Consider the following 18,451-nt stretch of genomic DNA (forward strand, 5'->3'; position numbering starts at 1 on the left):
TATTAAATCTCTATATCACCATAAATTACTATCAGATGCTGTCTGTCAGGGTGACTAAGTACAGGATTAATTATTTCAATATACAAAATTCACTCTTTTGTTCTTTTTTCTTCTCTCTTTTTAATCACTTCTGTAGGTTTTTCATTTATAGGCAGGTTCTCATTTTGCTTTTTGTTGTTGTTGTAAGATGGATCTCTGATAAACAAAATGGCTTATTTAATTTAAACTAGGACTTCTTGGAGTCCTTGAAGGAAGTCTAAGCCTCTTCTACTTTTGAGGTCCTCAATATTTACATAAATGGTAAAAATAGGTAAGGTTTTGAAAACCGTGCTATACCCCAGAGGTCAATGCTAATGTAACTCATTTATCACATTCAATATACTGAAGAAGCTAATTTGGAGATGAGTAAATTTGAGGTGCTTCCTCAATGTGAAGCCCCAAATCAGGTGGACCCAGGCTCTTTGTTGCCTATAGTGAAGAGCATACGATGCTAGAGAATCCATCTACTAGAAAGAAAATCATTCCCTAGCCTATTGGCTCTACGTAAGGTAAAGAAAACAGAAAAGAAGGGTTTAAGTAAGCAACGTTGTCAGTCATGTATGCTCCCTCTTTATCTCTCTCCCAGGCAACGCTCAGAGATGGAAAGAAGCACAGATAATGAATGTATCAAGCTGCCATCATGCACATGCATAGATGTAAACTTCTGTAATAGGGCTATGAGATTTGGGCGTAGCTTGGGAGAAGACAGCACATCCATCAGCCACCTGCCTTTGCGACTGGATGGCCGGGAGCAGCAGCACTGGGTAAAAGCAGCCACATGCCCCAAAGCAACCAGTAAGTTTAACATGACTCTGTTCCACCTACCCCGAGAAATTAAAAAAAAGACAGGGACCTAATTCATCTAGAAATGGAATCTTTTGTCTCTGAATGACTAAGCTCTAACTATCAAGAAAACATAGTGCTACCTTTGGCCTGACCTGAGTAGGGGTTCAATAGCTCCAACAAGTCAGAGAATTGACCTGTGTCACTTAAAGGAAGTCGGACATGGCACCCTGTGGGGTGGTGACTGATCCTCTAAGTATTTATTATGTCCACAAAAATGTCCTTTACTAGTTACCATTGATGGATTACCTCTGGCTCAAACTGTCTTGGCGTGACCCACAGTGTATTTGAAGACACCTTCCTTTCGGACTTTCTCCAACCTTCACCTTTGAATTTAAAATGCCTTTTATATCTGTCTTTGGCCTTGCACTGGTCTTCCGGGGTGGGGGACCCGGCCTTAGAAGGCTAGTGAGCAGGAGGAAAGCCCGCGGGATGTGCTATCCCTTGCGGGGCACGGGCACCTGTGGTGCAGCTCTGCCCCTTCCTGAGTCCCTCACTGGCTGGGTCCGGGCTCTCACCTCCTCCCGCTCTGGCGGGCGTGCTCGAGCTGCAAGAACCCCGGAAACTCCACGGTGGCGTGGGGTGAGGACAGATCCCAAAGCGCTTGCCAGGGCCGTGCTACCCCTCCCAGCCCTAAGAGCCTGGACCACTCGCCCTACAAGCCCCGCCCAACCCCGCCCCGCCCCGCCCTGCCCCTCCCTGAGTGCGTGGACCACTCGCCCTACAAGCCCCGCCCAGCCCCGCCCGCCCCACGCGCCCATCCCACTCAGCGGGCGAGCGGGTGCTGGGGGAGGCCGCCGCAGCGGTGGCCGCGCAGCGGTAGCGACGAGGAGGACCGGGAGGCAGGATGCCGGCGCTCCGCAGCCCGAGGTAATCTCTAGGATGGCGGGCAGGTCCTCACCTAGGAACCCAACCCTGGCCACTTGAAATGCGGACTCTAGAAATGGCAGCGCGACCATCGCAAGTTTCTAGCGACTGGAAACGAAGGGTCCCGAAATCTACACTCATTGAATTTATATTCCGCCCCCCCCCTTTCCTGTTTAAAATACGTTGATTTAAACAAGGCAAAGACAAACCTCCTGAGTCACTGTGGGTTGTAAATTTAATCCTGAAAGTTTCTGCATGGCGTGGTTCTTTGCTTTCGCGTATTTATTAACCTGTTAACGGGAGCTAGTCAGAAATTGGCATTTAAGATAGTCTTTGAGGGACAAGGGCAAGTTTAGCTGCTGCTTTCAGACATCTGGTATTAATCAGCTTAGTTAGCATCTGTCTTCCCTGAAGTGGTCCCAGCGCTGGTCCCTTGGAGATGGGTCTTGCATGTGTCACTCTTGCCCTCTAGTGCCTCGCCAGCTTGGTAGCAGTCTGATGGCTAATATTAATAAGATGTTACATAACATGAGGGGACTGGCCAGACTGGCCTTACTGCCACTTGCAAAGGCAGAAAGCCCAGCCGAAGGTTGCACACCCTTCTCTTTCTATTTTTTTGTCTGTCGATTGAAACTTTCCCCTGCATTTTCAAACTCTCTGAACTTTAACTCCAGGTAAGTGGATCTGCTTATTTATGCTTTGTATTGACAGTTCACTTAGTGGGGCTTTCAATGAGAGGTAACTTGGTTTTCATCCCATCAAGACTCTCTGCTCTGAACGAATGCCTAATCGGGTTAAACTAAGATAAATTAACGCGTAAAGTATTTCATCATCTAAAGATCATTTTGAAGTTTCACTTACTTTAGATTAAAGAATTAAGGAGGTGACTCTTTGAGTTTGTTAAGGTGTATACTAACAAATTCATTATGCAGAAGTTGCATGATTAATCAACTGCATGTCTTTGGCTGTTCTGAATTTTGGAAATAACATTAAAGTAAATTTAACTTTAACCACCAGCTTATCATGCAGTCACAATGTTTAACAAAGCTTTGTATTTGATGTAGTTTAATAACATTTTAAAGGTGATATGATAGAAACATTAAGTATAAATTGAAGTAAATAATTAACCTATCGAATAAAGAAGCGTTCAATTAAAAGAAAATAGATATATTTTTCCATTTAATATAACCATTTTGGGGGAGGGAACAGTGGAAAATCAAATTCTGCATTCTCAGAAGCTTAGTCCAGTCACTTCACAACGAGTTTCTCCAGTATATGGGCACTGTTTAGGCTTGAAACTCATTTAATACCTATATTTTTATAAACACATTAGGATATAGTAACATCTGTAGTTTGAGAGAGCATTCAAGAAAACAGGGTAAACAGATGAGTCCCTAATGTTAGGTTAAGGCACGAGTTAAAATAGGGAGTTGGGGATGGAGCCGAGCTCAGTTCCATTATTTTTCTGTTTGTCCTTAGAAAATATCATATGATCCACCGTGGAACGGTGCTCCTCGTGAGGGTAGAATAATGGGAGGAGAGTCTAATATTCAGCTGAAAAGATTTCTTTTCCCTTTTTTTCAGCCATAATTCCTTGTCAGTTTTGTATCTGAGAATGTTTCAAATATAACTATAAATATAAAAGGGCTGGTTTTTTTTTTAAGATACTCCTAAGGATGCCCATGACTTGTATCAATAGAGGCTTCCTCCTGCCTTCTCTACGTAGCTCTGTGCCTGTACTCTGTGATGCTGTCTTTGTCCTCTCTGGGCTGTTGATGGTGAGGCAGAAGCTTAGCTCTTCCTGGAAGCAAATGCTGATTGCAAACTGGTCACTTGAGTTGGGATTTGGTAATTTACCCTACAGTCTTTCTCAGATCACTAACATGTCTGAGGTGAAGTAAGGTTTCTGCCTCTTTGTAGAGAATTTTGTAACAGTTTGGTTTGGTTCAGTTCTAATGTAATCCTCTCCTGGAATACATTTTTCTCAAAATCCTATTTCTAAAAGTTCCAGCACATAGGAGATTTCTTTTTTATTGTAATTGGAAGATTTGCTGAGAAACCTTCCTTCCTTTGAGTCCCGTCCCTTGGTAAAGAAGCTATTAGGATTTACAATTGAACTGTGCAGAGGCTGTCTTTATTTTAAAACTTTAAAACCATAAAGAGATCATGATTGTTTTATGTTGATTCAAGATACCTAATTATATGGATTTCTTTAGCATGGCTGAGGTTTCACCTAATCTTTGGTGATTATGGTCCACTTCTAAACTGAAAAGTGTATTTGCTGAAGTTCTTTCCAAGGGAAACTACTTGAATACACATGTTTATGGTTTCTCTGCACTTTCTATGAAAACAAAGAAATAGAATTAAGGATAACTGCGCTATTTAAAGCTGCTCAGCAACTTAGACAGCAATGGTACTTCCTTTCTCCGGGATGTGGTCGCTGCAGAGGAGCAGACCACAGACGTGCAGGACCTCTGAAGGCTGCTATAAAGAAGGGTGCTCCTGGGTCACCATAATTTCAGCTGTGCTCCAAAGATCGTTAATCTGAACCATACTCAAAAAAATTGCATGCTTTCAGGTCCCCTTATAGTTGTAGAAAAGAATTAAACTATAACTCTTGTCATTTTGTAAAATGTCTACAAGTAAAGCACCTATCTTAGTGAATACTCTTTTAAATTTTGTTTTTATTTTATGTGTATGAGTACTTTACCTACATGTATGTATTTGTACCATGTGCATACGTTGTGCCTGTGAAGTTCAGAAGAGGGCATCAGATCATCTGGAATTGGAATTACAGATGGTTGTAAGCCATCATGTGGGTGCTGGGAACTGAACCTGGATTCTCTGCAAGAGCAGCAAGTACGCTTAACCACTGAGCTATCTCTCCAGCTCTGGCTTATACTTTGATATTAGTCTAGATATTTTGATCAGTTTCGTGCAAGTTATATGACTAGAGAAAATGTCCAGCCCTATTACAATTAATGCCCATAACACACAATTTCACAACATTTTACAACAGATTACTGTTAAGTACCTGTTGCTAAAGCAGAGTTAATAAACACCCAGTATCATAGACTTTAATTGAAGCCCTTAATTGTCTCTGTTATGACATCCATTTTACATATAGGCCAAGCTTTATCCTTTTGTTTAATTCCACTGCTTGTAAAAGTCACAGTCGACTGGATCCCGGTCCTGGCTCAGCCATGACAAAGTCTGCAGTAAGCCCTCTCTGGCTCTGGGATTGGTTTTGTTACCCTTGTAAAGAGGTCAGAACCCCTTCCCTGACCTTCTGTCTAGACCTGTAGAACTTCTTCCTATAAAAGGCCATCAGAGAGTAACACAGATCTCAACTTGTTGGAGAGTTATATTCTAGAACTATCAGCAATTAAAATAACAGTTACATCCATTTACATTCTACAGTCACTGTTCAAACACTTCACATATAAAATTTTAATATGTGCAGTCTTTCTTCATGAGTCTCCTTTCTGCTCTATACTATTCCCATTCCTGTCGAAGCACTAAGAGATTAACTAACTAAGGTTACACCCCTGGCCAGCAGTGGAGCTGGAATTCGGTTTTGAATCTAGCTTCAGATGCACCTGGAAGTAATGACTGCTCTATTCTATCAACATCTCTTCCATCAGCTATGTATGTTTGCCATGCCTCTTGATATAATGTAAACAATCCAGGTTCTTCTCCAGCCATTCTGTATCAATATACCCTAGCATAGGAAATACGGTATTTATAAACTCTCATTCAGAAGGTATTTGCTGAGCATGGATTCTGTACAAGACATGAAGCAGTTCCTGCTACAATTAAATGTAGTACGTTCCTTAATGAAGTAGAAACAGTCAAGTTTAGTTGCTACTCTAACTGCTTGGTGCCCACAGAGAAGGAGAATTTAATCTGACTTCCTTGCAGATGACTTTCTAGGCTAGAGTCGTGGGATTCCCTATCGCCTTCTCTAGTCTTCGATTCCTACAGTGGACCCACTTCCTCTCTACAGATTGACCATCGTTCCTTTCCTGGCTTATGTAATCTGCCTAAAACAGCCCACAATCATACAGTCAACGGTATGATACAGCCAAACCGTATCTCGTAGGAAAGAAGCTAGTAACTCCCTGGTTCTCAGAGATGTTATGAACAGATTATACTCTTCATGCTGAATCATCCCAGCCATTAGGTGCATATTCTAGCACAACCTAAGAAATCATAGGCAGATGTTCTTCCGCTTCAGCCATACAGGCAGGCAGAGCAGGCAGCAAACAGTAATGGAATATTTTTCTTCTCTGCCTTGCTAGATGGCACAACACTGAAGAAAATGAACTAACTGCGATCTTCCCTTCATGGATTCTAAATACAAAGAGGATGGGGACATTACAGTAGTCATTTTCTTCTTAATTTACTATCCAAAGCTAATGACCCCAACTGCAGCTTTCCTCCCATCCATTTTTTAAAGTTCCTGTTCCAGAGACAGAGTGTGTTCTTGATAGTGCTCCGCGGAAATCAATTTCTTATGTGCCTACCACAGCAGGGTTCAATTAACATGACACAATTTCACACATCCTTTCCCAGAGAAAAGCATGTTCTTTGTCAATTTTTAATACTGCTAAATTACTCTTCGCATAGTCCGTAAGAAAGTATTTTGAAGACTCCAAATGCATTTTTCAACACATACATAATGAATTTGAGAAGGAGGAATATTGTTTAGACGCCAGTGTCTTTCAACTGCATTAGAACATGTGGCTCCTTAGTTATTAATACTCATTTTCCAGATGGCCATTTATTTTACATTTTATATTCTGCCAATTTCCACACGGTTCTCTTATTGATTTTTGCTTTAGTACGATGGGAGTTATCAGTGGAAGAGAGGAGATGGTACCTTGGTACACTTGTTCTTTTTGCAGCCACTATAGGGCCTTACAAATTGTTTGTATATATTCATTTCCTCCCTGCATGTTTGGAACGGCTTGGGATCCCAAAAACAATTACACTTTCACTTTTTCTTAATGAAACATCATTAGAAAATGGCTAATGTTTTCTTTGTGGAATTCCTTTTGTTTTTAAGAAAGATGTACCCCTCGCCACGCTGAATTCTACAAAATGTCAGAATGTGAAAAATAGAATCCAAGTGAGAGGTGCATTCCGTAGTCCTGATTTATGGCTCCGGTCAAGGTGGTCATTGCTGCTCTCAATGTTTATATTATTGACCTGACTGTTTGAGGCCAGTGTGATTGATGGTTTGACGTGAGTATTGCCCCAGTTTGTGAATGACCTGCTATTTATAAAATTGAGTAAAAGCCCCTTTTCACCCATTGAACAAGTATTCAATGGGATGTTCTTCTATTAAGAATTGCTTTTGTAGTCACCGAGAACAAAGGAGACCGTGCAAGTACTCACAGGTGCTTCTCCGTCTTATGGAGAGCACTCCACAGAACATCACAAGACTAGAAACTGTGCCATGTGCCACAGAAAAGGTGCAGGACAATGGGAAGATGTTTTAACAAGGAGGCATTGCAGACCCAGGACTAATAGATGACCAATATGGGCGGGGATGTTCAGACTTAGAGTTAAGATACAGCAGATGAAATGGAGAAAACACTTCCAGACACAGGCAATGCCATGTGAAAAGACCCTAAGACAAGATCATGGTCTCGTTGGGAGAACAAGAGAAAATCCACTTTACTGCAGTGAGCCATACCATCTAATCAAGCAATACAGGGAGCTAGTCACACCGGGCCTTGTGACCATGTGTAGGAATTTGAATCTTAATCAGCAAGTTTTGGGCAGATGCTGATGAAATTCTAGCTCTAAAAAAACAATTTGGGTTCCACCTTGAAGCTACATTGAAGAAAGGTAGTAAGGATTGGTAACATCTGTGCTGGATTCTTTGCGTGCTGACTTCATGTCTTCTCAATGAGAGGTGCATACTGGCTTCGTGTCTTCTGGATGAGAGGGGGTGCACTCGAATGGAGTGAGTTTTGGGAAATGGAATTGGAAAGGTGTGGTTTCATTTATATATGCTGGACTGAAATAGAAGACGACCGTTGGGTGCTGTGTGAGACGAAGAGGGTTTCAGGCTGTGGTGGAGCAACTTTCGAGTTAGAGGGAAACTTCTTGAGTGGGGGTGTTTACAGGGAAGTGAAATAGCAATGTGTTCTAAAGGGAGAAAGGCTTCTTAAGACAGGAAGCAAACAACACTAGATTGCTTCAGGAAGTCTCAGAAATCGACCAGATTCACTAGGACCTTCTCTCTTTCGAGTATTTAAGCTGCCAAGATTACCAAGAGTCACTCTCAGAGAAGATAAGCTTCAAAGAAGTCTCTCAAACAAACCCAGCCTCTTGGAAGAGGCAGAGACCAGGAACTCTGCCTCGAAGAAGCAAAGATGAGCTATGTTGCGTAGAAGAGGCTTAGATAAAACTGAGCCACCTGGAGTGGACATGCTCCAACCTGCTGAGCTACCTGCAGGTTATACAGTGTGCTCCAGGTTGCCAGCCTCGCTGATCTGCCATGTTAGGTTGGGCTTAGGCTATGCAACTGTCTTTCTGTCATTTGTGCTCCTGTAAGTAACCCCTCACAGCTATTCCTGTAAGTAATCCCTCACAGCTATTCCTATAAGTAACCCCTCACCGCTATTCCTATAAGTAACCCCTCACCGCTATTCCTATAAGTAACCCCTCACCGCTATTCCTATAAGTAACCCCCAATAAAACCTGTTGGTTCACCAAGTTGGACTCTGTTGGTGCACTGGTTAGTTTTGTATGTCAGCTTGACTCAAGCTACAGTCAACAGAAAGAAAGGAACCTCAGTTGTTGAAGTACCTCCATGAGATCCAGCTGTACGGCATTTTCTCAATTACTGATCAGTGGGGGAGGGACCATTCTATGGTTGGCTAGTGCTCCTGGGTTCTGTAAGAAAGCAGGCTGAGCAAACCATGAGACACAAGCTAGTAAGCAGCTCCTTGTATGGCCTTAGCATCAGATCATGCCCTGTTTGAGTTCCTTTCCTGACTTCCTTCAGTGATGAACAGCAATGTAGAAGTGTAAGCCGAATAAACCCTTTCTTCCCCAACTTGCTCTGGTCGTGGTGTTCCAATGTAGCAATGGAAACCCCAGCAAAGACAGGCAGTGTCTGTACTTGGTCATCAGTTTCCTATCTAGGGCGAGTAAACAATTGTTCCTATCTCCCCAGGAAAAAAATCATCACACAACATAGGCAGAAGATTACAAATTCGATTTTGAAATATGTCGGGTTTGCTTTCAAATGATTCCATTGGAGCTAACTGGCTACACCGTTGATACGGCTTGGCACTGATATTTTATCAAGCTTCTGGCTGCTTTGAAGAATTAGGCCTGAGACTGTGGATGTCTGGGATTCAAATAAGCATTTGGAATTTATTGAAGAGTGAACAGTAATAAAAAATAAAACAGGGAATGTGTGCTTGTCTAAGGAAAGGGGGTAGAAAGAAGCCCGTGGATGTGGTATTTGAAAGCCTCTGGTTGAGCCTCCTTTCCTTGGAAGCCCCGTGTGACTCCCCAGGGGTTGTTAACTGTGCATGCCACAACTCCAGTCAAGGTGAAATGAGTGTAGCCGCCCTTTATGGGTGCTCAGTGAACTTCCATTGCCAGATATTTCTCTCACAGTTCATTTCTGTAACCATCTTCCTAGTAATTAAAACAGTTTGTCTTGTTCATTCATTTTCTGCATATCAGATGCTATTCTGAGAGAGTTTAATGGTTTTCTTTAGTTGTAGGTCGTGATGCTCTATGGGATTGAGGTAGCAGAATGTGGGGTTGTGAAAATTTCAGTAATGGTACGAGGTTTCTGAATGTTCAGTGAGCATAGGTTAGCTCACAGTCAAATGGAATGTTGAGTGAGCACAGGTTAGCTCACAGTCACACATGTGATGAAGCTAAGGTGTATCTGGTGGTGCTAGCTGAGGCAGTGTCACACTGTTTCAGACCAGCTTTGGTTCAGAACAAGCAGTAGGCAGTGCGGCCTATGTGCACAGTGATGAAGCCTGCTGGGGATGCTTCAGCTCGGGTTTGAGAGAATACATACAAAGTTTTCCACTCTTAAATGCAATGTTTACTTATAGAAAACAGACTAAATATTTTCCTGCCGTTATTCCTCAGCATGTAACTATCAAGTTAGTATTTCTTTGGGTTTTATTATTTTAGAATGTTGGGGTTTTTTAAATTGTTGCTTGAGTCGCTGACTTGAGCTTCATGCAAAAAAAAAGTTGCTAAATTAATGTTGGCTGAAGAATAGAACGTAATTTTCAACAATTTCTGAAATGACTCTAAACATGCCTTTGCCGTTTTGTTGCTATGTATTTATGCAAAGCAGTGCTCCTGGCATTGATGATCATGAAATCAAAGTATTAGTCCACTCTGAAAAGCCGAATATGCTGTACATTCTGAAGCATCAAATGTTCAGCAATGCTTAATTCTTTATATAAAAATAAATAAGACCATCTATCTTGTTAGTATGCAAATTTGCTTTAATGTTTAATAAGTGGTAAAATTATATGTATGTATATATTTACATATACTCCAGACGTTTTTTAATTACTTTATGACTTGTCATCAATAAATAAAAGAATTATATTTTATATAGCCATATTCATAGTCATATAAAATTATAGTTTATATACCCATATGCATAGAGTTATATAAAAGTTTCTTGAATAAAAATGGGTTATGACAAAAAAATTTAATAAGTCTTGTTTAATACCATTATCATTCAAAACTATAGGTTATAAAGTGTCCAGGAGAAGTACAGCTGAGCCCTGAGTTATTCATGCTCGTTACTTCTCTATTCACAGTTCAGTCTAGACGTGTGTACATATACACAATGGGATTCCGGTCAGCTGTTAAGGAAACATGAACATTTCAAGAAACTGGCTAGAACTGGAAAACAGTATATACGATATAACCAAGGCTCAAAGGACAAATGGTTTGCGCTCTCTCCCACATGTAGATTCTCACCTCGAACTGCTAGCACGTGTTGTGTGTAGGTGTGGGTAAGGTGGGTAATGGTCGGAAAACAGAGCTGGACCGCAGCACTGGAGAGAAGGGGTTGTGAGGGAAGACAATAGAACAGACGTAAGGAGAAATGCTGGGAGCAAAAGGAACAGCAAGACAGAGGAAGTGGGTCAATGATGGAAGACTGGGGCAGGGGAATTGAGCAAGATGAAATATGTATGAAAACGGTATGTGATAACTTGTTATGTTGTAAGATAATATTAAAAATTCATATGAAACATTAAACACAAACCGGAGGATGTAGCAACCACAGTACCACTGGTTTCACATGAGGACATTACAAAAATTAAAAAGTGACACCCCCCCCCCAGTGTCCATTTCCTGTATGTCCCTAGCAAGGGAAGGAGGGTGATGTTGCTGCAGTGTCTTTGGTGCAGGCTGTTAGCTCATCACTAGCTGTGGCATCTTGGGCCTGTTGCTCAGTCTCTAAAGTCAGGACAGGGTCTGCGAAGGCCAACTGCTCTTAATATCTTTGAGGCTATGGTTCAACCTTCCTGGGTGGCACTTCCTTCAGTGTGACTTACAAGAGATCCTCTGGAAGTGGTAGTGAGATATGCCAACCTTCCTGTGCCTGTGTTTATTGACACTGCTGCCCACATAGCTCATTTTCCAAAGTTATTAGAATGTCGTTCAGCCTCCTTGCCCATCCTAAGATGACTAAGGAGCATAATGCCCCAGAGCCATAAATTCAGCAGTGTGAGTGGAGATCCTGGCATACTGGTCAATGGACTTGCCCCTTTAGTTAGCACAGAAGCCCTGAAGACGAAATGCCTGTAATGTTTTATGTATTTGTGAGAGCAGTTAAAAAATACAGCATCACTGTGTAAAGTATTTTCCTGTTGATCTTGGTTTTTAAAAAGTTTTCTCTGAAAGATAACAAGGTACCCTTTGCCCATGGGAATGTCAGCCTAACAAGGAGCAGACACGTTGAGCTAATAGTTACGCTAACAATATATTAGCACAACTCACAATGAAGGTTCATAGGGGGATGATCTGACCTAAAAGGAAAAAAGGCTAGAGCTGGGGCTTTCGTGAGGAACTGTGGTTGTGTAGCTTGAGCTTTCAAAGATTTGCTTGAATGTCTCTGTCTTCAGCCAACTCCTTTAATGAGCACACGGGTCTTGTACATGCTGTCACACAGTAGCTACTGCAGTGAACGGCACCTGCTCAGGTTCATTACCTCCCGAAGCTTTGTGCTTCCCATACAGACCAGACACCATTAGCTTTTAATCCTCAAGTGCATCTCTACTCCAGCCATAATGTCTGCTTTTCTTCCAAGAGTTACTTCGTTTGCCTTCTCCCCAAGAGTGTGGACTCGTATCACTTCCCATGGCGTCAGAGCAGCTGCCCTTCTCTCTAGCGTCTTCTCTCTGTACTGTGTAGCATAGACAGTCTTCCTCTCCCGATTTCATACCCTCTGCTCACGCACACTGTTTCTGTTGGCTTTCTTTTCTGATAGTCTAGTGCTATTTCTGAGTTGAAAGACATGCATTCATTTGCTGTGCTTTTTAACCAAGTATTATTCCCAGTCTTATCGCAGTACATAGTGTCATAGAATTAGTTTATTCTCATCCTTGGACAAACACATTGTAATCATTCGGGTTCTTCTGTCTGGCCCGGGATTTTTCCTGACATTGCCTCCCAACTTCACATCCATGCCATCACCACTGTGTTAGGTGGCCCTTAGGTGCTGTGGCTTGGAGAACTGTTGCTGACTTTCCCACATCTTATTGATCTCTCTCTCTCTCTCTCTCTCTCTCTCTCTCTCTCTCTCTCTCTTTCTCTTTCTATCTCTCTGTCTGTCTGTCTCCCTCTCCTAGAATGTACAAAAATGTCTTTTAAACACAATTTACCATGTATGATAGTGTTGGCTGTTTTCTATCATAAATCATAGCTTACCGTGGGTGACATGGTATTTGCTGTTGTATCACAGGTCTCATTGTTGTCAGTGAAGCCATCTTTATAGATGCAAGAATTGTCCCTAATTCCAGTTCTGTGCTGTCTTCAGCATTGACTACAGCACTTAATCTCAAACTAGTTTTTCAATAATTACCTCTCGGCTGATTGCAGAGCAATTTCTGGGTGGGTGGGATTTTGATGGTGGTGGTGATGGCAGTGGCTGTGGTGTGTGTGTGTGTGTGTGTGTGTGTGTGTGTGTGTGTGTGTGTATGTGTGTATTTATATATACCATGGATTATTTTGTTGGGTTTATCACATGCCAAGGTTATATGATTGCATTTACTTCACATTCACTATAGCAGATATCAGGCTTAAAATCCAGCAATTTTTAGCAACTGTAATCATTAATAATTATGGGTAACCTTAAAAGATACGTTATGACATTAGCATGAGGTAGAAGTGTCTAATAAACCGACAGGCATAATGAGCCATTGAATTCAATAAATTCCACCAACAGTCACTGAGTTTATTCCATGCTGGGCACGGGGCTGCAATCATAGATAAATGAGGACTTCATTCTCCCTCCTTAGAGCTACCACCCCAACAGGAAGGATGCTTTAAAACAAAATTTTAATTATTATGATAGTAAGTAAAAGGGGAAGGACTTTTTCATGACCATGTGTTTTCTACTGGGTCTTTGCCCCTTGGAAGGTCAGAAAATTTTACAAGAGAGTTGTGTGGGCGAGGTTAGTTTTCCATATTTACCTGTCATGGGATGCCTCATTCATGACAGACTCAGAGGGTGACATCCTTGCCTCTGCCTGTTCCTACAGAACCATGCCATGAAAGAAGGGAACGCTATCAGTTCAGTCCATCCTGAGGTTTTTACAATTAGAAGAAAAAGCATAGGCACGGTTGGGTTCTTTATTTCCCAAAGTGGTTGCACAAGTTTGCAACAAAAACATAAGCTAATGAAGCCAGCTTTCTAGAACCTGGAGCAAATGGAAGAGACTGAATGATAAGTGGATCTGAGCAGGAAAGAAAATCCCCAAAAATAGCCATGAGAGTAAACCTTTAAAAAAATGCTACTTTTGGGACAGGAGAGTTGGCTCAGTGGTTAGGAGTACTGTCTGCTCTTCCAGAAGACCTGGATTTATATGCCAGCACCTATGTAGTGGTTCACAACTCTGAATCTCTAGCCACTGGGGATTTGATAACCTCTTTTGGCCTCTATAGGCCATGTATGCACATGGTATATATACACACATGCAAGGAAAACACCCATATACACACAAAAAATAGAATGAATTTTAAAATATTAAAAAAGCTATTGTCAGAAAAAGTAGGGATGTATTAGTGATTTCACTGAAAAGGGAAATATAACTTACGGGAAGAATGACTACTAGTAGAGAGCTGATTCTCATCTATGGGTGGTGGTCAGGTAATGTCATAAAATGGCATGTATGTATACGTGTGATGTATGTATAAGCCTATTTCTGTACATGTTGCTAGAAATATAAAGATTAATTTACAGTGAAACAGTTGAAGGAGTAAGATGAGACACTGAATTGTTTTTGCTTTTTAAGTTTTCTGAGTGTAGTGATATGCATATATATACACATGTAATTGTGTGTCATATGATTGTATGTACAACACAAAGTTGCAGATCAAAACTCTTGTATGTAATATAATTGTATGAAATACTGCTGTCACCACACTGGTATCACTTCTTATGATGATCATTAAAGAATTTGGAAGATAAAAAAAAAACAAAAAACAAAAATAAAAGCATAGGATAGGAAGTAGCTGTTTGTGAGCCCACACTGAAAGTAAAGTTGGCCATGGGTGAATGAGGCATTTGTTGGAAAAGATTCACATAGAAGCCAGGCATGGTAGTTAGTGCCTCTATGTGCCCTTACATGTTGGTTACTGACAGATGCAAAGCTTAGTGAATCTAGGTCATTGTCAGCCAGGCACTTGTTCTCTGTTAGGAATAGTGACCCAGTATTGAGTGAAATTCCTATTCTATCCGTTACCAGTCCTCATCCACAACTGTAAAAAGAAAGCAAGATTTTCTACTGTAACATACCAACCAATGTGCTTGTAAACCACCGTGTAAGGTAGCCAACATGGTAAAAACTCACTTCATTCTGATACTGAAAACAGGATGTTTTATACTCTGTCTTATTTTGCTCTGTTTTTCAGACCTTGTTTCCTGTGATTCCTGATGGTGCAATTCAGATGCGCTGCAATGGTGACATAAACTATTGGCTGAGACTAGGAGCGTGGCCGAAACTCCGTCCTTCCTCCTATGTTCCCCTCTGATGGTGCTTCTGTTGGAATAGTCAAAGAAGTCCACCCAACATGAGTTTTATCATGAAACTTCACAGACACTTTCAAAGAACACTGATTCTGCTTGCCACTTTTTGTATGGTCAGCATTATCGTTTCTGCTTACTACCTGTACAGCGGCTACAAACAGGAAAGCGAACTCTCTGGGAGGGCTTCAGAAGGGGACTGCGGTGACCTCCAGCACATACCATCCAGGCTGATGGAAGTGAAGCGGACAATGCTTTCTGATGCTTCAAGGACCGACCCCACAGTCCTGGTGTTTGTGGAGAGTCAGTACTCATCCCTTGGCCAAGACATCATTATGATGCTCGAATCCATTCGATTCCACTATCACACTGAAATTGCTCCTGGAAAAGGGGACCTTCCTGCCCTTACAGACAATGTGAAAGGCAAATACGTTCTCATTATATACGAGAACATTCTAAAGTATATAAACATGGACTCTTGGAATAGAAGCCTCTTAGATAAATACTGTGTCGAGTATGGTGTGGGTATCATTGGGTTCCACAAAACCAGTGAAAAAAACCTACAGAGCTTTCAGTTCAGAGGCTTCCCCTTTTCCATAAGTGGAAACCTGGCAGTGAAAGATTGCTGTATTAATCCTCACTCCCCCTTGCTTCGTGTGACCAAATCATCCAAGCTTGACAGGGGTTCTTTACCCGGAACTGACTGGACAGTTTTTCAGATCAACCACTCCACTTACCAGCCGGTAATATTTGCCAAAGTTAAGACTCCAGAAAACCTTTCTCGTCCCATCTCTAAAGGTGCTTTTTATGCCACGATCATACATGACCTGGGGCTCCACGATGGGATCCAGCGCGTTCTTTTTGGCAACAACTTGAACTTTTGGCTGCACAAGCTCATCTTCATAGATGCCATCTCCTTCTTGTCAGGGAAGAGGCTGACTGTGTCCTTGGACAGGTACATCCTAGTGGACATTGATGACATATTTGTGGGGAAGGAGGGAACGAGGATGAACACCAATGACGTAAAGGTAAGGCCCTGATATCTTAGAGTTTCTCAGTTGGCATCATCTCTGAGATACCAGCACTCCCATCTTCACAGGACTGAGATTTCTAGGAGCTGGGTCTTCTGTTTTATCAAGAGAATTTGGGAGGAACTAGTGTAACTGGTTACTCTCATCTTAGATTACCTAAATTCCTACTATACTTATATCTTAATCAGGAAAAATGAAGATCGTACTAAAGTATTGAGTGTGGTGAGATCCAGAAATGATTTTCTGTGCGTGCTTATGACTGCAAAATAGAAATCATTTTTTTTTTTTGCTTAGTTGCTTTCTAGAAGCTCTCCACTTAGAGAACAAAGACATCTGTTAAAATACAAAGAAAATGGAATTTGTTTTGCTGAGACAAGGTATGTAAGAGTTTTTGGAAACTACAAGTCTCAATAAGGAGTAAATTCAGAAATTTGTGAAGTATCTATCAGTATGAGCTTCATTTACAAACCATGGAAAACTGACCTGACTGCAGCAGCGGGTTTGTTCACGTGGAATCGTAAGGGCTTAGCTTCTTCTCTCAGGACTGCTTCTGGCATTCACCTGATGCCACTGGGCTGCGTGTAAACTGCATGCATTCCTCACTGTATGAAACTGCTTCCATTACACACACACGCGATTATTTAATTATAGTAGAATCAATTGTGTTATATAAAAAACTAGTTAGGTAACAATAAGAAAGACAAAGTTGAAATGATCTACACTTGTGTTACTTTTCTGTTTAATAATGGGACTCCATCTCTGTTTCTTTCTAGTGTTGATTCCTCACAGAAGGGAGAGGCTTTAAGTAAATAATTTTTATTCTTTATAATGTTAGCCTTCTAATAGAATATTAGACTATGACTGAAGCAGATATCAGCAATATTATTTTGAGGCAGTAGCTCAGTAGGAAAATGCAAACAACCTGAGTGTGACCCCCTGTACCTTCCTGGTGGCAAGAGAGATCCAGGTCCTTAAAGTCGTTCTAGAACTTCAACATATGTGCACATTCAGCAGATATGCTAGAGAAGAATTAAGCTAATATAACTCTGTTTCAAACAACCAGTAAAAAAATCATGCTTCTTTTCTTAAGATGCATCTTTTAGAAACTCTTTAAAGACCCCCTTCATGTTACAGAATGACTGCACATTTACACATTTACCCTACTCCTTTAGTGACTGTTCTGTGTTGAAATGTCTGTGTAACATGCACTTTTATGAGTAAAAATCCTCTCCCTAATGGGGAGACAGGTATCCCCTGCTAGCCAACTAACATTTGTGGTAGAAAAGCTTGCCAAATTCCCCTCCTTCCCAGTTATTTTATAATTGATACAAAGTTAGGCAACTTGTAAATACAAATCCATGAAACCTCTTCTTTGCCATCCTACTTTGGTGGAATACTTACTTCTGAGTATGATATGAGACCATAATACATATGAAAACAAATCACTTTCCATTTTATTGTCATGTTCAGATCTCCATAGTGCTCTAGTAAATGTGCAGTTATTTTAAGGGAATAAAATTTAAGAAATCCAAGCCAGGTAGTAGCACATGCCTTTAATTCCAGCACTCAGGAGGCAGAGGCAGGCGGATCTCTGTAAGTTAGAGGCCAGCCTGGTCTACAAGAGCAAGTTCCAGAATAGGCTCCATAGCTACAGAGAAACACTGTCTTGAAAAAAAATTAAGAAATCTATAGATTTTAGCTAGCTCCCAGCCTTGGTCAAAGAAACTTTCTTTTTGCAGTGGATAGTGATTAATTCAGAGATCTGTTACTGTACATTAATGTTGTAAGCTCTGAGAGTCAGTCACTTTGAGTGCTCAGTCATAGAGGGGACATCTATCAACCCCTGTTCACCTCTCCAGACAGAGTTTCCATGTAAGAGCTAGAAGATGGGGAGGGGAGCTGTGCAATGCTGTCCTCTAGACATGTGCACATGTTATATTAAAGAAATGTAATATAGCATGGGAAAATAAGAGATTATTTAACATAGAAAAATAACCATGTATTTGTAATTCATATGTTCTGGGTTTATTTTGTTAAATTGGTTGCTGCATTTTAAGGAAGTATTCGTATTGTGATTAATATTAAAGAGCCATTGGCTATGCAAGGACATTCCACAAGAATGCATCTTAAATGATTTAAAGAGAGAAAAATCCAGCCACACAATGATCAATAATGTATAAAGAGTATTTAGTGGCTGCTTACACTTTTTAAGATTTCTATTTTATTCTTTGAAAAACTTTGATACATGTAAACAGTGCATCTTGATCATAGCCACCCCTCACTCCCCTTTCTCTCTCCCTCAAGACTTCCCTATCACATCATCCTTCTAACTGCATGCCCTCCTTTTAAAAATGTTTTAGTTTTAAACCCACAGAGTCCGATTTGAGCTGTCCATACGTGTACATGT

At 41.1% G+C, this 18,451-nt stretch overlaps 1 protein-coding gene across 4 annotated transcripts in view; it reads left to right on the forward strand.

Moving 5' to 3' along the window:
* Positions 1-1,633: 1,633 nt before the first annotated feature.
* LOC142854945 (bifunctional heparan sulfate N-deacetylase/N-sulfotransferase 3) overlaps positions 1,634-18,451 on the forward strand; it is a 127,494-nt gene continuing 110,676 nt past the window's right edge. For 2 of the 4 annotated variants that reach the window (XR_012911387.1, XM_075981453.1), the window contains exons 1-2: positions 1,634-1,752; positions 14,902-16,041. Coding sequence is in view for 2 of the 4 variants with exons in the window: in XM_075981453.1 (XP_075837568.1) it covers positions 15,061-16,041 (981 nt within the window). In the remaining 2 variants the exon portion in view is untranslated. Of the gene's footprint in view, positions 1,753-2,292; positions 2,424-14,901; positions 16,042-18,451 lie in introns of those variants that run through there. The other 2 variants (XR_012911388.1, XM_075981454.1) reach the window with 2 other exon arrangements.

The sequence above is a fragment of the Microtus pennsylvanicus genome, chromosome 7, assembly GCF_037038515.1.
Source record: "Microtus pennsylvanicus isolate mMicPen1 chromosome 7, mMicPen1.hap1, whole genome shotgun sequence".
Classification (NCBI taxonomy): Eukaryota; Metazoa; Chordata; class Mammalia; order Rodentia; family Cricetidae; genus Microtus; species Microtus pennsylvanicus.